Below are 27,517 nucleotides of genomic sequence, written 5' to 3'. Positions count from 1 at the left end.
AATCCGGGGTCCAGCACCGAAAGCTACCCAGCATTTGCTCATATTGGGTTGAAGGAAAACCCCAAAAAAAACCTCAAGCAGGTAATTTGCCTCGACCAGGAATCGAACCCAGGCCACCTGGTTTCCCGGCCAGATGCGCTAACCGTTACTCCACGGGTGTGGATAATAATGAAATAAGAGAGACTGTTACAGTAAAAGGAGAGCACTACTACAGCATGTTACTGAACTTCGTCATCTCCAGACTGAGGAATCACGATATGGAAAACAATCTTCATGCAAGATGGCGCTCCAACCCACATCTTTATTCATGCAAAACAATTAATTACGCAGATGTTTGGCGATCGTGTCATCAGTAGGCACTTTCCAACAATGTGGCCTCTGCGATCTCCAGATTTCAATCCGGCCGACTTTTGGTGTGGGGTTATTTTAAAGAACGAGTTTTCCTGACACATCCAACAAACCTACTGCAACTGAAAGATGCCATCTCGCAAGAAATTGCCAATATTCCAAGACATTATCTGCAAAATGCTGTGCATGGTGTCGCAGATAGAATGCTGTACATTGAACAAGAGAATGGCGGACATCTTCCCAATGTTTTGTAAACCCCCTTGTTTGCCCAACACTGTAATGTTTTTGTTTTTTCCATATCTCAAATATTATAATATTTATAGCGGTATGATGTTTGAACTGACTTTTAAAATACCCTATACATAAGAGTGGTCTCCTGTAGTTCAAAATGATCTTTAAGTGAAGAATTGCTGTTCGTCATTTTTCATTAGCCATTAGGACACTCTGATCATTTTACAATAATTGTGAGGATTATTTTATGCTTTGTGTGAAAATTGGATATATTTTCTACCATAACACAGTTTAAATATTGTAAGTACATCACAACATTAAATATTTTACAATGAGCGAGATGGTATGTAATCAATACACTACAATATCACTGATTCTTTTTTCCTCTACTTCAACATTAATCTTGACATGCTCATTAATATTTTTATTATTTATCTGCATTCGTTTATAAATATAATTTTGAAGTTATATAATGATGCAATAGCTTCGTATCTTCAATACATAAATGAAGTTAGCAATAGTAACGTAGCAGTGATTAATTTTCCTTAAAATGTTCACTAATACTTTGGTAGACTGTCCTAACATACGAGTATATGCCTCCTTACTTTTGCCTTTTCAACTTTGTTACACCACTTAAAAGTTATCTACCCACGTAAATTGGTTTTCTCAAATATATGTTATCTGTTACTGTCTGTAGATTAACTTCCATCTGCAAACTATTGAAACAATTGCATTAATTATTGTTCAGTAATCAAAAAGTCATATTTGAAATATTTCATGTTCTGATTAGATAATTTGTCATATAATGTTAGGCAAATAATTGCGAACATTTGAACAGTTGATAGATAAAATCAATATAAATACAATTGAAAATTCTTCTGAAACTCTTTCGTTACTCAAATGGTTTGATCATTAATTAGCAATGTATCGAGCTAGCATGTTTTTGGAAGGAATACATCATGTAAACACCTACAATATTAGGCTGTCCGCAGGAAGGTTAGTGCTCTTTGCCTTCAGAAGATCTTCAATGAATCAGTTCCTCCTAGTTCATTTATTTAAGTGCAATACAACTTAAACTAAAAGCATGGATTAATATTTGAGGAGAAAAATTCGTTCTGGCGCCGGGGATCGAACCCGGGTCCTTGGTTCTACGTACCAAGCGCTCTGACCACTGAGCTACGCCGAATTCAATTCACAGCACCGGATCAAACTCTCCTACTACAGTGTTATTTCCCTTTTGTGGCCTGACTCCAAGTTGGGCATATACATTGACATTTATATTTCAAGTCAACTGCCATTACACAAGAAGCGCACTCAGCTGAGTGACTAATGGCCGGGATTCCGCAATAAAGTGCACAGCAATCTGTACAGAATCATAAACTGCTAGCGAGACGAATTTACTAAAGATGTTATTAATTGTTCCAACAGAATAATATCTGTTATAGTGACAATTAGAGAGTTCGATCCGGTGCTCTGGTTTGAATTCGGCATAGCTCAGTGGTCAGAGCACTTGGTACATAGAACCAAGGACCTGGGTTCGATCCCTGGCACTGGAGCGAATTTTTCTCCTCAAATATTAATTGTCACTATAACAGATATTATTCTGATGGAACAATTAATAACATATTTAGTAAAAACATCGAATTTTTGTATTGCAAGAATCGTCATGTGATATGTCAATTTTTTTTTGTTCCTTTCACTGTCCTTTGCTACTCAAACATTTGCTCTTATTTCTTTACACTCTGTATACCTACGTGTAAACTATTTTAGTTACTTTTATAGAATTGCTTGTGCATTGATGTAACATTTCAAAGGCTTTGTTTGGTTCTTCTTGGAGAGTCAGGCAAGGGGTGTATAATTGCATTGTGTAATTGTGACTAGTAAATGAAAAGAAACATTTGTTACATTATTATTTTACATACATAGGTGCTTGCTACATCAGCGACCACAGACTGTCCTCGGTGTATGGAGCTATGGCAGTAGCAGAGAATTTAAACACGATTCAAACCAGCAGGACAGAGGCAGTGGACATAACAGAAGATACCTGACATATGCAGCTTTAGTGACTGGTACAACACTTGCATCTCTTTGCATATATTACTATGCAGGAGGTAAGATTACTAAGGCCTGTACAGATATACGTATTTAATCACATTTAAATACATATTACGGACTTCATATCTATCCATTCACTTGAGCTGGAAACATTGAGTGAGGGAGGAGGAGGAAGAGAGAGAGAGAAGTCTACTGGTAAAATATGTATTTTTTTTAATTCCGAGGGCAAAGGTATTTGGTAGGCCTACTTATTTATCATTATTCCCAGTAATTTACGATAGCTTTTATCAGTTGAATAGAAGGTATTGAGTGTAGAGAAATTTTGTTAATTCTACTTTGAATCTTTTCTAATGATTCTTCTGAACTTTAAGAAAATCAGGCAATGCATTGAAGATCGTAATACGGTATATGCATAGTGAATTCCTTTTTTAAAGCAATTAACCACCGGCATAGCTCAGTCAGCTGAGGCGCTGTCCTGCTGATCTGGAGTTGTGCTCAAGAGTGGGTTCAATTCCCGCTTAGGCTGATTACCTTGTTGGGTTTTTCCGAGTTTTCTCCCAACCATAAAGTGAATGTCAGATAATCTATGGTGAATCCTCGGCCTCATCTTGCTATCACTAATTCCATTGATGCTAAATAATCCTGTAGTTGATACAACATCGTTAAATAAGCAACTAAATATATATAACAGTTTAGACCAACAAATGGTAGGTGGAGATCTTATTTGTGTCTTGTATTGAGGTTATGAATGTTTTGATTACTGGTAGGGAATACTTAAATGTTTCTTGGTTTTCAATAAAAACATCATCTGGGAAAGAATGTCCTCACAATGTAAGATCAGTATTCGAAACCTTTGCCAAGATTGGGGCTTTGTGTTGTATAGTTCGAGTGTAGACTTTGTTGTTTAGTTGTGTGTGATGTAATTTATGCATTACTTTCAATTCAACGTCAGAAATTACATATTGTTTGGTATATAATATGTAACTGCTGATAACCCCAGGGCTAATCTAACCCAGCTTCCAGTTATATTATTTTCTTACTTCTGTTGCCATGTTGGTGACAATAGTAAACAATTTTAAAGAATTACAGTGATTAATGTTTCTCCCTTTCCACAGCACACGTATATTTGCCAAACATTGCAGATGATTTTATTATTCTCTTAAAGTTATTTATTTACCTAAACATATTCCTACCAAGGATTGATCTGTGAACTTTAGTACTGTAACAAACAGAGTAGCTAGTTCTTGGAAAATTTCATATGTGTAGTTTTAAGTTAAGCTCTTTATGACATATGAAAATAATGTATGAAAGGAATGTATAAAATTTATTGCTAGGATTCTGTGAACCAAGCTTCAAGGTTAGAAGTTAGATAAAATTATTATACACAGACAGGCAACTCCCGAGTGCACTGTGCGAATATCTGAAGATGAAAAGTAAACTATTCGAGTCATGCAGATAAAATTATGCATATTACATTTGCCTACACTATATTAGATAACATTTAAATGTAAAAATCCATTCAAACATTTTTCCCTTTAAGAGATAGATTAATTTTTATAATCTTTGAATGAATAGTACATTTTTCATTGACAGATTTGCCATAAATGAAATGACTGTGCACTGATTTAATGGTTCATGTTTAGATTCTAAGTAGAGGTATTGGTAATATATTTTATGCACCATCACGTTCGTAATGTTATGGAATAGCCAATAATGGGAAAAAGATTAATAATGCTGATTCTGTGGTATGTCTCAACAAGAAATGATGCAGTAATACTTTTTATAGTAGGCATAACTTAAAAGTCTTAACTAGCAGCTTTTAACTTTTGGTAGATATTGAGAGTCAGTCATCATGAATTGTGGTATTTTTTTTAACGAAAATTCAATTAAAACATTTCAGGTCTTATACATTATCATATGATACTGGTTCTTTTTCTCTACCTGTTCTTATTCTTATTGTCTTTCTGCTGCAATTCCTTTTCTTCCCTCTGTCACTCATTTTTTCGTTCCCCTATTCATACTTCCTCATCCACTTTCTCTCATTCATATTTTGAGTTTCTGTCTTTTGCTTCTGAAGTTGATCTTTCGTTTTTTGTATTGAGTGCTTGCCCGGTCATTGCCCTGGTCACTGCCTCGCCCTGTCAGTGGGTGGGGACATATGTTTGGCTGTTTTTGGTAAACACATAACAAGAGTTCATAACTAATTTCTAGTTCGGCTGTGGTTGAGTGTAGTTTATCTCTCTCGTTTGTTGTGTGGTGATGGTCAACAAATATTCATTGAGAGAATATACATACATACATACATACATACATACATACATACATACATACATACACACATACATACATACATACATACATACATACATACATACATACATACACCTGCATGCACATACACACAGACAGACATACATACATATATGTACAATATGTACAGCCTTAGACACAAAAAATGACTGATCTCGTGTAGTGTGAATTTATCGAAGTCCAACTTTGGGCAGCACCTGGTTCACATAACTAGGGAAGGAATGTTTATTTTGTACCTAATTTATCCCTTGAATATAATATATTGAAATATATATTATCTTTCTTATATATATTTTTGGACGATCATGCCTTTTTTTCATACTTAACATACTTAGTTGTTTACATCCTTCGTAAATTGATAATGCCCCATGTTCTCTGGTTGTTATGCAAACAAAAGAAATCACAGTGCTGTTTGCTGTTACAACTACTCCATTGTATTGTGGGTTCTTTTATATGTGATGTTTTTTTTATATGAACGTCCTAAATTTTTCCTTTCTTTTCTAAAAGTATTCTTTCTTCTTTTGTTGTCTGTTTTTCTGTCTCATCCGACTTCTCGTCCCCCCCCCCTCCTTGCTTTCTTTCTTATTTTCTTCCTTCATAATATGAGCTTCAGCCCATTGCACCTCAAGTTTGCCTTCTCAGTTTTTGTATGGACATATAAATTTCTCTGTCTTGACCTTTGCCAGAGTAAAGGCACATCTCCACTATTAAACATTTAACAACAACATGTTAAATATAACATGTTGAATTTAACATGTGTATGGACATTTCAAGTCTCAATTGACTTTACATGTTAAGTAAGTATGTTGAATTTAACATTTTTAACATGTTGGCGTGTTTTCCAGCAGAAATGGAAAACATGTCAAGTCAATTCATTTGCTCGTGCAGGATCGGTACAGTTCGGCAAAGTTCGTACAGTTTCCATAGCAACAACTATAAGTTCCGATTTTGTGGTGCTTATCTTGATCATTTTTATACTATCATTGGTCCCTGGTGTTGGCTGTAAGTTGTTTGAAGTAATGGAGTGGACGAAAGAAAATACATTAGAATAAAATTAATGCACTGATGGAAAGGCGTTGTTTGTGGGATGTGTCTGCAAAAGAATACACGGGCAAAACTAAGAAGGCCGACTGTTTTAGAGAATTGGAATTATTATTTAATTGTTCTCGAGAATACAATAGAGAGTTTTCGCACTCTCTTCATACGCTAAACGTTAATGCTATGTTGACGTCAGTAATGGTTGTATTTGGTGATGTATGTTAAAATTCGTAAAACTTGGGAAAGAATAATTATACGATATTACCCACTCCTTTAACACCTATCATGTCGTAGGTCCTATGATAATCAATCGTGCTATAATTTTTTTAATTGAGATGAAATGGCTGCTCTTAAATTGTGCATTTCTTTGATGTAACAGGAAGTATTTTTGCAGCACTATATTAAAATCATGTTCAGACTTTCTCAGCAAGTTTTTGAATCCAAATTGATACTGTATTCAACTTTAAGCTCGTTTAGAATGTATCCTGCATAGTGTCTTTTACTAAGATATTGCCACATCCACATTCTCATTTTCTTCCTTTTCAAAGCCTTGTAACAGGCAATAGAGGCAATTACAAAAGTCAGATCATCATCTGAGTCCATTGTCCAAGGTTTGAAAATAAAACACTATCTATATTAAAATCTCATAGACTGTTTATGGTGGACTACGCAAAGAAAGTCAAGTTTAACATGTTTAACAGTGTGGACAAAGTGTTAAATGAAATTAGCATTAACATGTTCAATAAACATGTTGGGATGTTAACGGTAAACAATTTAACATTTAACATGTTGTTGTTAAATGTTTAATAGTGGAGACGCACCTTAAGCTTTCATCTTCCAAGACTGTACAACACATCAAAGAAATAATTTATTTGAAATTACTTTATGAAGTGATTTGGAATAGTAAACGAAATAAAATGGAACCGTGCTAAAACATAGGTAATACGTTACTTGCATATTGTCATATTTTCGGAGATACTGTAGTTTAAATCTGCGTTTGTTAAACGTAACTTTTACTTGCCTCTGAAAAAATAGTTGAACCTAATGCGAGGATTTTCAATACTTTCAGCATTGAGACTGTATTATCCTCTTCAGAGTTACTCTGTAATCTCTTGTATGTATTTAATCCATTGTTCCAATGCTGAACATACTGTAAGTACCCTCTGATGGAGGTGTCAGTACCTACAAGATATTTAGTTACACTTATTTGCTGACAGGGGCAGAGGGACAAGTGGCAAGTTCATCATCTCAAACGCCACTTAATATATAACAAATGTATTACTAGAATGCGAAAGAGGAGAAATTTGGTCCACAAGCTCTAATTTAGGCTTGGAGGCCTATAACGTGCCGGAAAACTCTGACACAGGACTCACAGTTTAAAGTCCCTCCCAGGGGACTTGCAGTTGAATTTTTTGCATCCTGAGAGTGTTTTACCCCTATATCACTGACTACGACATCCTCTCTTAACAAAGTATTTTTTAATGTTCCCTGTCAAATAAAATTAAATTATATAAACATTTTTCTGACCAGTATATTTTATCGATGTTACATTATTTTTGTTGCTGAAAGCTTCTTACAATGTAAATATATTTTTGTATACTGCAGTTCATTCCAGTTCACTCTTCCATTGTCTTTTAGATAGGAAGAAGAGAGCTCTGCTGGCGGCATCTCCAACGAGTATGGTACAGACGGGTCAGCTGAAAGAAGGTCTTCCTATTTACACATTGGCTGAAGTAGCAGAACATGCTACTAAACCTGATAGGATATGGGTTACTTATGGGCATGGAGTGTATGACATCACAGAATTTGTTGACCAACATCCAGGTGGTGATAAAATACTCATGGCAGCTGGGGGATCATTGGAACCTTTCTGGCTGCTGTATGCTGTCCACAAGAATCCCACTGTACTTGCAATGTTGGAACAGTGGAGAATTGGTAGGTGTAATAATTTTTAATCTGTGGTTTTTTCCGTTACTTGCCCATTCCTTGTGTACTCCTTTTACCTGTTCCTTCTTGTCTTTCATTTCTTGTTGTTGTAATTTAGATATTCAGCAATTTATTCATGCACTAGACTACTAGCTTCATATTCAGATTCACGGTTGAATCACAGTCTAGTATATACAGCCACGAAGCTTGAGTTGTTGAGGTTGATAGGGACAATAGACTGTGCAGGTACTATTTTGCATTGTCTGTAATGAGGTGATAGTAGTGATCCTAGTGGTTAGCAACTATCTATGGATGCATATTTATTATATATAGAGTTTCGTGACTGTATATACTAGACTGTGATTCAATTCCCAAATTTTGCTTGAGTACTCTTTCCTTGCCTTTTCTAACAATGGTGTAGATATATAACTCAGAAATGTTGAATGTTTCTCCATCTATGAGACAGTGAAAGAATCCAACAAGTTACAAACTAACAAATAAAAAGATATAAATAAATAAGTTATGAAATAATTATATTGAAATGTTACTTACAAGGAAGGCTCACCAAGTGATAATGCATTTTCACAACGATTTTTCCCCCAGACATTCAATTTCAAGTAAGAAACCTCTCTATAAATTTCTATATCTGGAAAGGGACAACTTTTCGAGATATGATTTTTTAAAATTCTTCAAGTCAGAGTTATGACAGCTAATGCAAACAGTGCTATGTACTAGACATATCAGGCAATAAATCTCAACTAGCTGCATACTGTAATGTCAGAATGAAAATGACATATCAGATACATAATATTCATGAAATTTACTATAGAATGGTGTATGAAGAAATGATAAGAAAATATAAGCATATCTGATATTACTCACTGTACTGATCACAGTAATGGAAACAGTTGTAAAAATGCTCAAAACACAGTGGAACTTTGCACCATGAACATTTCAACAAGTTAGTTTCTCACAGTCTACATCAATGTGAAAATAAAATTCTACAGGAGTGACGAATTTATCAAGTTTGTTGTCAAGGTACCCAGATTTATGCCAGCCATATTTAAAACATTTTTACATATATCTAGGAGATGAAAATTGATTGTATTAAGGATTGCAATTTTATCACCTTATATCTCTGATGCAATATAATATTCGTGCCAAGTAACAAAACACTATCAGAAAACTTCCGAATGAGATTTTTCCAAAGCCTATAGCCATAACATTTGGGGCCTTAAACATTTTCTTCTTCATGATGGAAATGGAGATATGAGTGTCAAGCAATTATATTGAAAAATCATATCTTGAAGGATGTAGAAATTTTTAGGGAGATTTCTTATTTTAAATGGAACATACGAAGGAAAAAATCGTTGTGAAAATCCATTATCGCTTAGTGAGCCTTCCTTGTTAGATTACTGTTGGTGTGATGAAAATAAATTAATGAGAAAATGTTTTGTAAATTTTTAAGGTAATTTGAAAGAAGAAGAAGTTTCACATCTTCTTTCAAATATGGAAGATCCTTATAGTCAAGAACCAAGAAGACATCCGGCCCTAAAGCCAGCTTCTGTGAAACCTTACAATGCCGAACCACCACTGGAGTTATTGACTGAGAGCTTCATTACACCTTCGTAAGTATGGTATACTGTATTTGTAGACATTGGGTTTGAGTGGCTACATTACTTCTCAGACATGCACCACACCTTGAATATCCCAAAAGATTGTAAGCATGAGTTTGCCTACTGATGGCACAGCCTTGAACTTTTTGAATGCAGATGATCTTTTATGGTGGAACTGCATTGATCTCTTGTTTTTGGGATCGAAGTGGTGTACCCAGCTTTCGTCACCTGTGATAGTGTTCTTTAAGAATTCATCGCCTTCTCATTCATAGCGCAGAAGCAATTGTTGGCAAATGTCCAATTTCTTCTGTTTCATGTGAGAAAGGAGCATTTGAGGCACCCATCATGCGCAAATTTTCCGGAATCCCAGTTCTGCAGTTATCACCTGCACACGCTCCCTTGATATGCCACACTGGATTGACAGGTGTTCCTGCATTATGCGACGATTCACTGTAATGAGTTCATTGACACGATTCCAATGAGCGTCATCAGTTGCAGTATGTGGTCTTCCACCGTGGCCTGTGTCACACAAGTTGAGAGTTGCATCAGGTTCATTACGAGCACGAGCAGACCAATGTCGCACAGCACTGATGTCGACACATTGATCACAATAAACAGCCTTCGATCTCTGATGAATGTCTATTGGAGGCACATTTTCTCCTGTAAAAAACTCGATCATAGCACACTGCTTCACACGCACCAACATAGTGCTGGTACACACCGTCATGTTTCAGGCTATAACTCAGAGCTCTCTACTGGCAGAGATACGAAACTTGCGTCACTGAAAGCAGAAAGTTCACTGAATACAATGTACTATCACTAATATTTTTAACTATATTCACAGTGACAAAAAAGAATAGGAGGCATTACTTTTCAGCATACCCTCGTATGTAGCTGAGAGTTTATTTCATTTTGATAGGTTTTGCAAAGTGAATTGTCTGTTATGCATATCTCCTACTTTACATTCTTCTTCTGCAACATTTTCTTATAATAAGAGATCATGTTTTGCATCCTGAACAACTTACCTTGCACTGTTAACATCAGAATCGAAATGCTGAGATTTATTTGTTAAAGAAATTTCATATGCTGATTTTAACTTTCTATATGAAGAAAATTTCGTGCTTTAATAACTGTACTATATCCATTTTCTTTAATATGGATTCTTTTGCAGTGATTTGTTCTACGTAAGAAACCATCTCCCAGTGCCAGAAGTGGATCCTGATACATACAACTTAGAGATAGAAGGCATTGGGGTGAAGTCCATTTCTCTCTCATTGCATGATCTAAAGACAAAGTTCCCTAAACATACTCTGACCGCAGCTGTGCAGTGTGCAGGCAATCGTAGAAGCGAAATGTCAAAGGTAATTCCTATATCCATACTCACTGATTTAAAATACAGTATAAAATCGTGTTTCTTCACTTCTAACTAACATAGTAGTATTAAATTTTGCGTGGATGCATTGCATGTGTCTGCATGCAAGAGCACATGTGTTTGTGTTTTCTTATGTATCTACAGAGTGAAACAATTTTAATTGTTCAGTTTAAAATCTTTAACCACTGAGTTACGAGTAGAAGAAGAGAATGAAAAGGATTTGCAGAGATGATGTGACAAATTTAATTGGAACAAAATGGCTGATAAACCATGATAAAGACAGTGACGACTGCAGTCATTATTAGTAATCCTAGGAATTTTGGATTTAAATGGTTAAAATTGGTATGCTTTATGATTAAAAATTTTTTTTAATATAATTTAGAATTTCTGTGCTTTCCGTAGAAAGAAAAGAAAGTTACAGCACAGCCTACTGTTATGGTTGAAGCACTTCGTTGGTGTACCACGTCTTTAAATCAATATAGATTGTAGATACTTCGTTATGAATTAAGAGGATTTGTACGTGAACACATGGAAAAGTCATTAAAAATTTGCTGATATTTAAACTGCAGATGCACAAAAAGTTGCAGCCATAATATGATGTAATTTTTACAGCGTTATAATGGTTCATTGAAGGAATATTTTAAGGTGTGAGACATAGATTTTTGTTTACTCACTGTTACAGAAAATGTGGGGTTGAGGGAAATGCATATATGAGTATGAATTCTCTGTTCTCAAAAAGAAATTATATTAGAAAACTGACATTTTTTTATAGAGTTTCAGAACTTAAGTCTACATTAAAGGTAGACTATTATGATATTCGTGTAAATATTTCAAATATATTTTCCAGAATTTAACATTAATTTTAATTAAGGTGATTTTAGATAGTCAAATAATTTTTCTACAAAAATAATTACAGGAACACTATCACAGTAGTCTAGTTTAAAGATTAGCTTACTAAGAAGTACCAGTAAAAAGCTGTTAAGCCTATGGATCTGTTAAATTTCTAACTTATACATTTTTACACCAATTAATCTGAAATGTTTACCTCATATTTCTTACAATGTGGACATGCAATGCACAAATTTCCACTTTGATATTCCAGTAGTTTATGTATAATTATTTTTTTTTAATGCAGAGTTATAATTGTTCCAGTTTTCAAAGTTTACATAAATTTTCTTTAAATTTATATTTAATTTATTCCTGATAGATGTATGTAAATTATGACACATGCTTTTTATATTTTTCCAATTACTTTTGAGAAAAAAATATTTAACCATTTAGTTGTTAATTTTTCAATTTTTTAAAACTTATCACATCCTCAACACATGGTTTTTTTTTTAGTTGGTTATTTAACGACGCTGTATCAACTACGAGGTTATTTAGCGTCGATGAGATTGGTGATAGTGAAATGGTATTTGGTGAGATGAGGCCGAGGATTCGCCATAGATTACCTGGCGTTCACCTTACAGTTGGGGAAAACCTCGGAAAAAAACCCAACCAGGTAATCAGTCCAAGTGGGGATCGAACCTGCGCCCGAGTGCAACTTCAGACCGGCATACAAGCACCTTAACCGACTGAGCCACGTCGGTGATTTCAACACATGGTGATTTGAATACTTTCAATAGCAGAACAAAACACATGTGTCAGTTTACTTCACATGCTTTTGTGGACTTCTGTGCAAAATTTCACTGAAATTGGAGAAAAGCTGCATTCATTAAAGCATTTTGAAAGTTACAAAATGTTGAAAATCGTAAAATCGAGAAAACGAGTATCAAAGTACAGCATGTATATGATGTGTACTATCGATATCCTTCCTTCCTATACAAGTCTACCACACACATTTTTCTCCTACATACAACGCGAAATATTAACTGAATGAAAAGTAAAATTAGTTGGAATGAAAAGAAAGTGTGTCAGAATGACAGCTGAGTATCAGTTTAAAGGGCTGCAACTCCACACATGCGCTGGTCCCTTTAAATTCGTCCTGAGGGGCTTTAAATTGTCGTAGGACCAAAGTAAGCACAGATTTAGAAAACTGAAACACTATTTTATTTTTTAGAGTTAAAAACAAAATTTTAATTTTTTAATGTCCCCCCCCCCCCCCAATTTTATTTTCACCGATCCATAGCCTTAATGGTGACATAATAATTCTTTAGATATGTGTATTCATACTTATATATGCATGTGTAATAGTGAGTAAAGATATATGCATGTGTAATAGTGAGTAAAGAAGAAATTATGTACTTAAAAGTTATGTCCCACATCGTAATATATTCGTTAATGATGCATTAAAAATATTGCATCAGATTGTGGCTGCAATTTTTTGCACATTTAGAGTTCAAATATTTGCAAATATTGTATAAGTCTGCTTAACGAAATTATTTCCCAACATTTTCTTCGAAAAATAAATAAATGTGTGGATTGGATGTTATGGGTTACAGGTGAACGTTGGATGAAATCTAAGGATATTTAGGCTAAAGATCTAGTGTACTATTTCCAAATTTTGACGTGGACGAGAAATGACCGCTAAAGTTTGTTTGGAAATCTCTTAAATAAATACATGCACAATTCAAATTACACCTTTTTAAGTCCTATAAAATTCTCATATTAAGGAGCAAGCATTTCTTTTTTTTTTTTTTTTATCTAATCATATATGTTATTGCACGAGTCACAGAATTACTCTTGTTACAGGTAAAATCAGTGAAGGGTCTCTCTTGGGGACCAGCTGCTATTGGGAATGCTACATGGTCTGGTGTTCGACTATATGATGTGTTAAAAGCCGCAGGTCTTGAAGACGACCACCCTGGTGTGGAACATATCCAGGTAACTGTGTTCATTTTAATACAAGTTTAAATAAATCAGTAGAAAATAACCAGCATTTCACTCCATAGAGTATCAAAGTGTACTTCTGAAATGTAATTTCCATTTTTAGAAGCCGTAATTGAGTCAGGCAATTGAGAGTTTCTTACCAGATTTTACCAAGATTCAGTCTTGGCCACATTCCCTGTAATTTACACAAAATGAAGCAGCTGAGGGCAAGTTTTCTGTTACTACTTCGGTTTTCCAAGCTGTGACATTCCAATATAAAATCTATTAATGTATAATTAATTCTGTAGTAGTCCTGAATAGTTTGTTTCTTTTTTTTTTTAAGTTATGTCAAAAGGCAGCTGAAATATGATTACTTGATTACTTATTTATGGCTTTGAAGGATCTACGTCTCAGTCTCTCCAAAGGTCTTTTTCCCTCCGGTCTCCCAACTAACACTCTATATGCATTTCTGGATTTGCCCATATGTGCTACATTACCAATGAAAGGAATAGAAGTTATTATATTTGTAATTTATTATTATTATTATTATTATTATTATTATTATTATTATTATTATTATTATTATTAATCTACAGAGGGAGAGGACAAAAACCCTTTCTATACTAACCACTAATTAAGGCATATGTAGGCTTTCACTGCTAGGACAGCGAATTTTTTGTCATTGCTCTTTTTATCAGATGAGTTTCATTTTGACAAGAAAAGTCTGCAAGGTGGCAGGCAGTCTAGAAGCGAACAGTTTTACAATCTACCAAAACTTCAGCAAACTGAGCCTGCATTTCATTGTAGTAATGACCTGTAACGTAACCATGTTCAAGTGATTTCGTATTTTTTATTAAATGGCATTCACAAGAGAAAAAGCGTGTTTGACATTGTTTCATTATTAAACTCTCCGTGTAATGTGTATTTAGTAGCAGTTACAACAATTACACATGCATGAAAACTAGGATTATTTGGAACATCATTAGGTATAATGTAAGACTCTGAAGACAGTAGATATAGTTGCCTCACCAGTTTGCTTGAGGAAAGCTCTGTAGTCTAATGTTAACAAACTTAGGTACACACAGTCATAGAGATAAGCAAAAGAAAATATGTAGTGGAATGAGACCGTTGTGTTTATTGTGATGAATCACTGAAATGAACAAAGTTTTTCCGGTATTTTTGTTCCTTCATGGTATTTTAATCGTAATTGTATGTTTTATTAGTCTTAGAAATAAATGCATAAGTCTTACCCTACTTTGCTGAAGGAGTAATTTATAAATCATAATTTATTTTGCATATAATATGAGTTGATTAAGTTAAGTTGATGCAGAAAGGGGGAAAGAATGTGTGTATTTTACTTAAAGGATAATTTATTTTATATATGATTTTATTATTAGAACTATACCAGTTCTGAAAAATATTGGACATATTGTTTCTATTTTCGTTGAATAATTGCTGTGGTATTTAAGGGAATAACTGAAATTTATCTTACAACAAAGAATTCGAGAAACGATGTTATAGGGTAATAATATGTTAATGTGATTTATGGGGTTTGTGAAATAACAAGATATCTCTTACCCTTCCCCCCCCCCCCCGCCTACCCCTCCGTGTTTATGGATTAGTCAAGGCGAGCATTTAAGATGTACTAGTACTGAAAACTGTATGGAAACATTACTGTATTTGTGATTTTGAAAAAGTTATATTTTAATCAGAAACTTAAAATACTTCATTTTTCTACTCGTATATACACTTATACACTTTTAACACTTACATGTCACTGATTAACTTCTTCACTGTGTTAATATTTAGGATTTACCTTGCTTGACTAGTTTCGAAGTCCTGTGCTTCATTGTCCAAAGCCTAGTCTAGTCAAGCAAGGTAAATCCTAAATATTAACACAGTAAAGAAGTTGGAAATTTAATCAGTAACTTAAAATCATCATTTTTTTTACTAACTGAATCTAAATAATTTTGTTTCACAGTTTGAAGGTCTGGACACAGATGCAGCCAATGTGCCATATGGTGCTTCTATTCCTATAGAAAAGGCAATGGATCCAAAGGGCGATGTGATTCTAGCTTATGAAATGAATGGAGAACCTCTTCCTAAAGATCATGGGTTTCCTATTCGAGTAATTGCTCCAGGCGTTGTTGGTGCTCGCAGTGTTAAATGGCTAGGTAAGTTCAATATCACAAAATACTGCAAATTTAATAATGTTGGTATAAAATTGTAAATGTAACCATACTGCAAGAAATTTTGGATGCTGTAATATATATTGTTTTTGAAATAAATTGTTAAAGAATAGGATTGGAATGCTAGAATAACCATCATTTGATAAATGTCATTGGAAATAGCCATTCTGTTTGTCAATCAATCAATTAACCTTACATTAACTTTCATTAGAACTTATTCTTAAAAGTTTTAAACAGAAAGTTATTCAAATTGAGAGCAATGAATTAGGCATAGTCTGTTGTTCTGTGTATCTTTTTCTAGTCACATGTAATTTTCAGTTAATATCCCAATACTCATGAATGTTTTCTAATTTGTTATTAATTACAATATTTATCAGCATTATTTGGTATAAAAAAATGGGTAATTTTAGTATAGATATGTGTAAGTAGATCTCACTCTGACATGTAGCAGTTTCGTGAATTACGTGGACAAATATCAACAGTGATATTCTCTCAGTATTTAATGTCATTTGACGATATCCATTATGTTTCTCGTTTAGCGTTTAGAAATTAGAAGACATTTATATTCCTCTGCTTATTCTGTTTAATGATACAACCTAAAATACCAATATTGAAAATTGAATAGTTACAACTTATAAAGATAAATATACAAGTAAAACTAGAAATTCTTGCTTTTAATTCCTGGCATTATATCACCAACTATCATGTAAGTTTATATCATGTTCTAAGTCGTAAACCACTAATACTGTCCTTACGAGAGCATTCTGATGATGAGTTTATTATTGTTGATTCCTTCTGCACAAAGTTCCAAAAAAGTATCATGTAATTCATGTATTGAAGAATTTTGCACAATTTTCAAGATACAGTATTTAAGAAAAATGTTATTCTTTTATTCTTGCCATTGCTTCAGCTGCCCATTCATCCTTGCTAAAAGTGTAGAAATGTTTTACTGTAGAGAGTAGACCTATAGTTTTATTGTTCAAGGTTAGCATTTCGAACAGATAACCAATTAATGAATTTAATACTTAACTTCGTTCAAGAGTTCACAAATTTCGTTTGTGTGTAGCATAATCATGTAATGTTCTTATGAAGAAAGAGAGTAGACCTATAGTGTTCATAATTCTTAAGAAGGTGTGATTGACTTTTGTTGTTGTTGTTGTTGTTTTTTAATGCCAGGCGTTTGACAATAAAGTCATTTGACCTCTTGCACTCCAATATTTTTCAAAGATATTATCATGACCAGCCACTGAAGCACAGATTTTGAGGTGTTCCGAATCCATTTGATTGACTTTTGTGGTTCTTTTCATAGTTTTATATTGTTTAAAATTTTGTATCTTAACATATAAGTAAAGAACATAACATGGTTATGCTCTTTTGAAAACTTGGCATACTTAGGAAAGTTTAATTAATTCTAAACTAACTTCGTAATTTCAAATTTCTTGTATAAATTTAACTCTCAATCCATGGGTCTGTTTTGGGTAAAATTATTGCAGAATGGGCCAAGCAACATGCCCTTTAATTCATAAACTTTAAACTCAGAACATTCTATTATGTTTTTGTACAGTATTACGTTTCCCACATGGATTGTCTGTTAATATAAACAAACATTTTCTAATGATAGTCAGAGAATGAAGAACTCTTACTTGCAGGAAGAATTGTGTTATGTGGAGGTGACACTTCTACTGACTCTGAGCCTGACAACTCGAAAATAATGTGAGAGCGTGCGGAAATGTTACTTGCAGGAAGGATTCTGGTGTCAGAGGAAGAAAGCACTTCACACTGGCAGCGAAACGACTACAAAGGCTTCTCTCCTAGTGTGGACTGGGACACAGTGGACTTTACAAAATCTCCTGCAATTCAAGAGCTTCCCATTACGTCAGCTATCTGTGATCCAGTGCAGGGTGACAATGTTACACTCACTCCTGATGGAAAGATGGTTGTACGAGGTGAACAAATATTTCATATTGTACATACTTTCCAAGATTTAGATAAGGGTTGAAGAATCTGGGTTTCTTGTGCAACTTGGTGCATATTTTACTAATACAAATGTGTGCTAATCTTCATTTCATACAAAAAGACTCTGCATGTAAACAAATGCACGTGTCTGAAGTCCTTCCTGTTGGGTATAAGACAAAGACCCTGTTTATAGTACCTAGAACGCTATGTTCCCTGTCTGAAAGCACAACCTGTTATATATTTTCCAAGTCTTAAGGGGGAAATTAGTTGTTTTTCTAACATGAGAAGGAACTACGATACATGAAGCAGTTGAAGAACTAATACAGGCTGTCAAGAAAGAATGTGATTTGTACATGGAGTCCAGCATGGACCATTGGTAGTAAGGCATGATAACACAAGTAAAAGATTGTGTTATTTATCTATGGCTGCGTCACCACTCAAAACCCTAACCAAAATATAGAGAGGGGAACAGTGGTCAGTCAATCAGTTTCTGTTACTGTTTGCTCTTTGTGCTGTATTAGAATACAATATTGGTGCTGCGTTAAATTGCGTGTTGTTGACGTCCTGTGACTTACGTACAGTAATAGTGTAAGCTACGAGGGTGAGTCAAAAAGTAACCTTAATAATTGTTTTATTAATTGAATATGTACAATAAGACTACGAACACTTCATCACTTTTCAACATAGTCCCCACTACGTTCAATGCAAGTGTTCCTGTTATACTATGTTGAAAAGTGATGAAGTGTTTCTAGTCTTATTGTACATATTCAATTAATAAAACAATTAATAAGGTTATTTTTTGACTCTCCCTCGTATAATGGCTGAGTGAGTAGCTAGTAATTCAGGGCTCAAACATCATAATGGGAAACCCTTTAGAAGCAATCCATTACCTGATGGGGCACTTCATAATGTAAGTACATTCTTGTAACAATCCTGCATGTATTTGTTGCTGTATGTTAGGTTGTTGGTTTAAAATAATTACCTGTTATGTTACATCATCCATCATTGCTCCACACGCCTCATTTTCTGATGCAAATATAGGACCAATTAGCTGTTGGGGCGCAGAAGAATTTTGCATGTTATATTTGTTGACATGCGTAGTCTTCTTGTATGGAATGAGGAGTAAGCATACAGCTTAGAACTTGGCAAGACTTTGTCTTTCCTCTTCTTTCTTATCATAAGAGTTTAAACTCTGAGACTTATTGTAGCTTCTAGTTTTGATCTCTCCACATTTTCCTCTTTGTCCGAGTGGTTATCATATTTTGTCATATCTCATGTTTTCGGGTTCAAAATCTGTTTGAGGACAATAAGTTTGAAATGAAATAAAAATCTTCAGAAACATTATCTTCCTTCGCAATGGAAGTAGAAGCATAAGTCAGCAGTCCATAAAAGAATCCTTTCTCTGAATTTGAGGGTTTCAGGCAAGCACCAATATCACGCAGATTCTTCAGACAGCTTGAATTTATGTACAATATTGTAGCGTAAATTTAATTGCATGCACTTTAATATTACGTAGAATTTTCTAGTGACAATTGAGATTATGCTGTGATATTTCTGTGGTTAGTTTTATGTTCAGAGATTTTATAACCGATAGTGTGTTATTTTCAGTTTGCTATATCTTGTTAAATGTACATATAACTTGGCTTGAATTTGTTAATTTTTAGTGTTGGTATTTAAGATGTTATATGTCACTAGTTTCTAACCTTATTAATCTTAATGTTGTATTTGGATGGATATTTTTGGTTTGGCTTTTGTATTATTGCTTTCTGATGTGTGAATTACATTGTATAATATTGCATGGCTGATTTCAGTGATAATCTGAAATATTTGTTGTTCATCTTTTTACAAGTTAACAAATTAACTAATCTTGGAAGACTTGATAATTAAAGTGAGTGTACTCCAATTTGTCATTTTGAAAATATGTTCTTTTGTGAGATATTTGTAAAACACTTCTGTATTAGTTATATAATTCTGAACTGACGAAGTAGGAAGCAGTTTTAAGGGGAAGAGGAAGTTGTGTGCTAGAGGAGTAGTAAGTACTTAACACTTGGAGATGCACTGGAAAAGTCCATTGGGATTTCTCGTGAAAAATGTTGCTTCCAGCGATAAATTATCACCGTATCTCGGATTCATTGTAGAAAAACTAAACTTGACAAAACACTTTAATTAAATGTTGAGGACAGTGACTAGTTTGTGTGTTGTTAAATTTTTATCCTTATTACTGTTAAATTATGTACTGACTTTTAAATTATATTCAGACTTTTTGCAATACTCTTACTTTAAATATACCGATGACACCAAACTGAGTCCTTCGACACAATGTCGCAACTGTAAACAACTCATTACTTCTAGTTTAATCATTTCAAAGACTGAAAATAAGTATAGTTACAATATCATCATCTTGATAAAATTACGGTTTTACTCACTTTCGAACATGCATGTATTGGAAAGTATGAGTAAGGTGGTGGAGAAAGTAATAATAATAATAATAATATTTATTTGTCAGAAACCAGTGTACAAGGCCTGGATATGACATCGTCAGGTTCGATAATATACACACGCACACATACACTCCCACATGCACAAACAAACTTAGCACAAGTAAACAAATAATTATAAGCAAATAAACATACATAGTCAAATAAACAAACACTGAGAAATAAACAAAACAAACACTGAGAGATAAACAGAGTATGCTGTAGATTATGATGATGATTAATAATAATAATAATAATAATAATAATAGTACAGCATTTCCTGGGTCTTCCCTGATTTCTTCTTCCTCTAGGTTTATAATAATAAGCTGCTTTAGTGTCATGGAGTTGTCCTGTCTTAACTGATGTTCCTTCCAAGCCTTTCGGTATTCTACAATCTTATCATATGAGTACAATGGTACAACTTCTGGTTCATCTCTAACAGTATAATTTCTGATTTTATCTAATTTTGTGCAGGGTTTTCCTTGCAAAGGAATAACCATTCATACTTTCTAAGTAACATTATCTTTTGTTTCATGTTCCTGATTTCTTCTTAGTGTGCATGTACATTTGAATGTAAGTAAAAATACTTTTTAACGAAACTCTGTAGTACTAATTTTATTTTTTCCTTATGTTTGGGTCTTTCTTAAAATGAAGTTTTCACTTAATATGTGCAAGAAAGGTCTGAGGTTAGAAATTGAAACACCCTTAGATCATTTAGCTAAATTATATTTTACATATTCTTATTACCCACTAAATTTACTATCAGCAAATATACATTTAAAGTAAACTTTCGCGAACATAAAATATATTTTCTTAAAATTACAATAACATATTTTTAAATATTGTAATTAAATTTACAGTTTTCATATGCAAACACAGAATAACATTTCTGTATGCTCACTTTCAATCGAGATATTACATAATTATTATTTGATTGCTGTGTACTGCTACTTATGCCATACTGGTGTGATTATATCTTGTATAGAAATAGATCACAAACATTTGAAATAAGTTAATTAACTTCATTAAAATGAATTGTGTATTCCCAAATCCATTCAAATATGTTTCTTAAAGATGAGAATCAAATGAGTTTTCATAGTAGTTTTGCTTCTAGGACTTTTGAAATCATTCCTTAAAAACGGAAAAGTCAAAATGAGGTTTTACTGTATCTTCACAACAGTTTATAGAAAATAACTTTGAAATACTTAGATATTCTATAATCTGAATATCTGAAACATAGTAAGCTTAGTAACATATCAACAGTCTTAAACTGTTATTATTCGTAAGTACGGTAATGTTTGTAAGTTTTATGAATTGTTTTAAAAAAATTTAATTTTATAATTTGATTATAATATGTTCTAAATACATATATATATATATATATATATATATATATATATATATATATATATATATATATATATCGTAATTAGTAATATCTTAATGATAGTGGAAACTTCTATATGTATATTATTTTTCGAATTAAATATACTGTTTTCATTGTGAAAATTGAAGTAATATTTCGTCTATGCATCTTAAAGTAAGCAAACACACATGGATGTATATTGTATTGTTTACCTTTGCGTTGTATTTTAACAAAAAATTATGTGGAAAATACAGTAAGTTGATTATTTAAAGATGGTACAAATAAATGATGAGAGAAAACTTCATTTTATTTTAAATGAATTGGAATTCCATATAAAATGATGGAAGGATGACAGTTAACAGTGTATGCGTACTGTCAGTACTGTCATTTCTTCATTGCATAATTGACTTACAAGGAATCAGAGTATCTGTGCTCTTGCATAAGAACATAATACGAACACAAACATTTCCACATGTCCCTTCAACTGAACCGTCACTTGTAGGATATGCTTGGTCTGGTGCTGGACAGAAGATTGTGCGTGTGGATGTGACTGCAGATAGAGGGGAGACATGGCATGTTGCTTACTTCACTGGACAGGACAAGACCAAACCTCCACATCACTGGGCATGGACTCTCTGGAAGGCGGAGATTCCTATACCTGCAGGACAAAAGCAGGTAAACTGAAAGTTTGTTAATATATTAAGTCTTTTGTTGGTGTAGACTGGGTTTTTATTCAGTAGTTTAATTTTATAACTCATATTAATAATTACATTGTGTTAACAAAAGCTGATTTGACAGTGCAATTCCGTGCCAGTCTGTCTTGCCATAAGTTGCTCTCCAGTTAATGACTTCGACAGTTAGGATCATTTTTTAAATTGCTGATATTTATTAGGTTCTGGATCAAAGGCATTTTTTATTTAAGATCCTTGAAAAACTTTCTTAATTCATTCTTCTTCTCTGGTAATGTGCCTATCTCTCTCAGTTGTCTCACTTTAGTTTCGGAAACTAGTACATAAATACCTTTATTGCTTAATGTTCTTAATTTTAGTATGATTGGATTCTCGATCTTTCGAAATATTTTTCTACAAAAGTTACGTTCGTGAATAATCAATTTAATTTTATTAAATATTGTTACATACATTCTTAAGTTAGATGCCATGAAACTACTCTGCAGCACATATAAGGATCATCTTCAAATTTATACAGATGGATCTCTAAATCCTAATAATGGGACATCAGGAGTAGGGTATTATATTCCAAAATATCAAGAAAGTTATTTCATACCATGTTCATCCTCTTCCAGTCTTGACACTGAATTGCTAACTGTTGATGCTGCTCTTCATTGTGTTACTAAAATTTCTGAAGAATCTATTTGCATACTTACCGACTCCAAGGGGGCTATATTTAATATAATTAAATATGTACCAAACCTATACGCACATAGAATTATTACAATTCAGAAACAACTAAGTAAACTAAAAAACTCCAAAAGGAAATAACATTTCAATGGATACCTAGTCATTGTGGTATACCTGGAAATGAGAAAGTCGATAATATTGCAAAACAGGCAACATATTTGCAACCAAGACCTCTTCAAGTGATATCTCTATCCAGTTATTTTGCTTCAGTAAAGTCTCATTTTATAAACCTATGGATCAACAATTATTGACTCTCTTCTGACAAAGGAAAAATTTTACAGTCTGTACAAAAGAAACCAAATGACCTGGAAATGTACAAAAACTTTCCCAGACATATTCAAACATTTTTAACAGGAGCCAGAACAGGTCACATTGTCACACAATTGTACCTACACCGATTTCACATTTCTGATAATCCTACTTGTCTGTGGTGTAAAAATCATGATGAAAGACTGGAACACATTCTTCTGTACTGTCCATCCATAAACCACAAAAGAAGTAAATTAAAATCATTAGTACCAGTTGCAGAAGACACAGCCCTGCAGTATATATTGACTACATCCCAACTCTGGCTACTAGCAACAGGCATCTATAATGAACACCAATCAAAACTCCCCTCATTTCTCGTGAAGAACAACAACTGAATAGACTACAGTGGACTATAATGGACTTTATGTTGTCAGCAAACAGCTGGATACATTAAGAAGATTGAAATATTGTTAAAAGTACATGTTTTGCATGGTTACGCATAGATGTTGGGCTTTATTAATGATATATGAACTGTATTTTTATTTTCTCCAAATAATCGTGCTTTTTAGATCATCTTTTGAATCGTATATACATACATTCCTTCTCTTACACTGTTCATATAGGATATTTAAGTTTCTAAACCGTTAATATTATTGAATTCCTCACAAGTATGCATTTGTAATAAGATGGCATCTTCGTAAGACAAAATATTGACTCTTTTCTTTAGTATAGTTCCATATTCAGAAAGGTTCAGAGTCTGGATGATTTTCCCTCTTACGATGTAAATAGCTTAGAAACACGGTTTTCTTGTTTAACTAAAGGTACGTCAGATAAGCTATTTCTGACTTTTATTGTGATTTTTGTATATACTGTACACATTCTCACTAAGCTTATAATTTCAGTGTAATTTCAAACTCTGCTCGTTTTACAGACTTTCCCTCGAGTTTGTAAAAAGCACTTCCCAACCTTATATTGTAATACACTGTGTAGTCTGAATGTAATTTTAGCTTTTTCCCCACACTAATACAGTATTAGTATAACAAATATTGAATAAGATATAAAGGAGGATTGAGATTATTATTGAATATTGAGACTTTATCTTTTTATGCAAATACTTATTCACTTATTTTTTCAGGTGGAATTGTGGTGTAAAGCTGTGGATTCCTGTTACAATACTCAGCCAGAGAAGTTTGACAATATTTGGAATCTCCGAGGTGTGCTGAATACTGCTTATCACAGAGTCAGAGTAAATATTAAAACCTGAGCAGTTTCCTTCCTTAAAGTAATATAATTAAGACCTGAAAGATGTATGCATTACGATTGATAATCGTAATGGATCTGACACCTGAAAGCATACATGTTCTGAAAACCTGTTCATTATATACTTTTTTATTGTTGTTTATAATTTTATATTTACACCGTAAGTGCTTTGTATTTTTGCAGTTAGGAGCTGAGAGAGAGTCTCATTTCAGATTTATAAATGCAACAATGAAAGTTTCAACCTCCTGTTGTGTATTCCAGTTAAAAAGAATTGTGCTTATCTTTTATAATGGGCATCTGGATTATTTATCTCTGTAAAAGAAATCCGAAATTGTTGCTGCAACAACTACAGCACTATCTGGAAGTACACAACGGTTAAGGATGTAGAACAGTGTAAAAAAAAAAAAGAGAATATTTTATTTTATTTTAAATGACCCAGCATCTATTCTTGTATTGAATACGCTTTTTTCTTCATAGCATGGCTTTCTTCAAAGAGTAGTATTGTTATGCAACATTGAAACACTAGATTCTTCGTCTTAAGACCAGTATTAAAGTGTGTAGTCACCAGAAATCGATTGTTTGCTCTTACATGAAAGCATAAAATGTGTTGTTCAATTTGTTAGTGAAATTTAATTGAATTTCATGTTAGATCTGAAATATTGTGTCATGCAAAATTGCGAAAATCGAGTCAGGCAGGAGAATTCAATTGAATATCATCTTAGATCTTAAATATTTAAGTTTATTGTGTCATGCTAAATTGTTAATAACTTCATTTTCCATTCACATTGTTAATAATACTGCAAAATTCTCAACATCATTGAAATCATAATAAAGAGTCTCATAGGAATATTAAATACATTTACAATTTCTGTATTATGTATTACTGGTAAACATATTTTTACCAGAAATTTACTGCATGATTTAGTTTAATTTCTTTCATGATCTGAAATATTTACACTTCACGATAAATTGTGAGCAGGTGTATTACTGATAAAGTAAGTTTATCTTAATATCTCATGAATATAATCTCAGATAATTTTTTTTTAACTTGGTATTTTAATGATGCTGTATCAACTACTAGGTTGTTTAGCATCGATGGGATTGGTGATACCAAGATGGTATTTGATGAGATAAAGCTGAGGATTCGCCATAAATTATCCTGAATTCCCCTTATTGTTGGGGAAAATCTCGAAAAAAATTCAACCAGGTAATCAGCCCAAGCAGGGATCAAACTCATGCCCGAGTGTAACTTCAGATTGGTAGGCAAGCGCCATAGCCAACTGAGCTACACTGGTGGCTAGATAAATTTCATATTAGTAATAAAAAATTAGATAACCACTCTGTCATTTATGTTTAATATTAGTTTCATTTTCGAAAAACATATTTGTATGTTTGTCTGCAGTATTATTAATTATATATGTGAAATGAGAAACCAGAAACTTCTGCTTAATATACGTGCATGTATCAGGTGAGCATAGCTTTCAATTGTGTACACAGAGTGAGTAAAGAGCACATCATGCAGTTGTACGTTTCTTGTGTCGGTGTTTTCTTGTTTAATCAGTAAATAAGGACTCAGTCCAAGTATTCTATTGCGCCTACAGTGTTTATATATGACATTTGTGTTAACAGTGTTAAGTCGTTAAGTTCAAAGACTATTTCAGAGAAGGTTCCTTGGTGTTGAAGTTCCAAGTCACGAAATGATCCATGACATGGTGAATGAATTTCGGGAGACATGAAAAGTTAAGCACAGACAATAAAGTAGGATCTTTATTGAGAAAAATTTGGACGACATTGCATACCTACCACTTGAAATGTTTTCCTAAAAATAGTTTTGTTGTCTCATAGAAAACGGGTATCTCTTATAGTTCTGTGCAGACTGCTACAAAGTCTTTGAAATTAAAACCATATAAAATTACTTGAAAAAGACAGTGCAAAATACATTCACAAGCACTGGAAAAACTTAAAAAAATTTGTCACAGGTTCACTTTCATTTCTTAAAGGGCCTTGCAGCAAATTAAAAAAATATTTATTAGATGAAGGCATTCTTCAGTTTCAGCATCTGTTTGCTTAATTAGGATAAGGAAGTGACATTTTAACTTATTATATTTAATAATATTTTTGTTAAAAGTGCATATTCTCTCGAATTGCTGATGCTGCATTTCCCACATATCCAATGTGTAGCATGCATCTGTTGCTAAAAATAATTATGTGTAGCAATATAGCAGAGATTTGTTCACTCTATATTAAAGAATCCTGGTTAAATATTGGTGCTTTTGTTTAGTATTGTAGCCTTGTAAATATGTTAAAGTTACGGATTTCTGTGATAAAGAAACTTAAATGTTTGTGATGTGTGTGACTGTAATGTTGTAATTTACAAGAATAAGATAAATTTACAATTCTTTATTGTTTGTGTAGATTGTATTTTTACTTTTTCTGCAAGATGGAATGTAACAATATTTATTTTTGTATTCCTACATAAGCTTTGGGATATTTTCTTTATATGATATATTGGATATTAAAGATGGTCTGTTTCTGTATATTTATGTTTATATGTATATTATTTACCTTTCCTAAATATGTTAAGAAGTTCGTAATCTATCAGCACGAACAGCTGCATATTATATTGTAACAGAAAGAAAATTCCTTTGCCGCCTAGCATAGTCTCTGTTTATTTGAGAATTATCTTCCACTAGCAATCTTTGTTTTGCATTTATGATAAAAGAATATTTATGGCACAGCAAGTTAATGATGAAGTTTTCTTACATCCATCTCTTGTTCCTCAATCTTTCAGATTGATTTACAAAATTAATAATAATAATAATAATAATAATAATTAGGGAGCGGATTTTTATGTGCTAAAAAATTTAAATATATTTATTTTGTATGTGCTAAAAAGTA

General features: G+C 33.2%; 1 protein-coding gene across 4 annotated transcripts in view; it reads left to right on the top strand.

The window, feature by feature from the left end:
• The window catches only part of shop (sulfite oxidase), a 41,082-nt gene extending 13,926 nt beyond the window's left edge, over positions 1-27,156 (top strand). For all 4 annotated transcript variants that reach the window (XM_069821711.1, XM_069821714.1, XM_069821713.1 and 1 more), the window contains 9 exons: positions 2,506-2,690; positions 7,621-7,917; positions 9,377-9,536; positions 10,696-10,885; positions 13,588-13,719; positions 15,686-15,878; positions 17,636-17,839; positions 22,195-22,367; positions 24,495-27,156. In XM_069821711.1, the coding sequence (XP_069677812.1) occupies positions 2,506-2,690; positions 7,621-7,917; positions 9,377-9,536; positions 10,696-10,885; positions 13,588-13,719; positions 15,686-15,878; positions 17,636-17,839; positions 22,195-22,367; positions 24,495-24,623 (1,663 nt within the window). In that variant the 3' untranslated portion in view covers positions 24,624-27,156. The remainder of the gene's footprint in view (positions 1-2,505; positions 2,691-7,620; positions 7,918-9,376; positions 9,537-10,695; positions 10,886-13,587; positions 13,720-15,685; positions 15,879-17,635; positions 17,840-22,194; positions 22,368-24,494) is intronic.
• Positions 27,157-27,517: the final 361 nt, after the last annotated feature.

The sequence above is a fragment of the Periplaneta americana genome, chromosome 3 (assembly GCF_040183065.1).
Source record: "Periplaneta americana isolate PAMFEO1 chromosome 3, P.americana_PAMFEO1_priV1, whole genome shotgun sequence".
NCBI lineage: Eukaryota > Metazoa > Arthropoda > Insecta > Blattodea > Blattidae > Periplaneta > Periplaneta americana.
The sequence above is the reverse complement of the archived record's forward strand: the minus strand, read 5'-3'. Positions and strand labels throughout refer to the sequence as shown.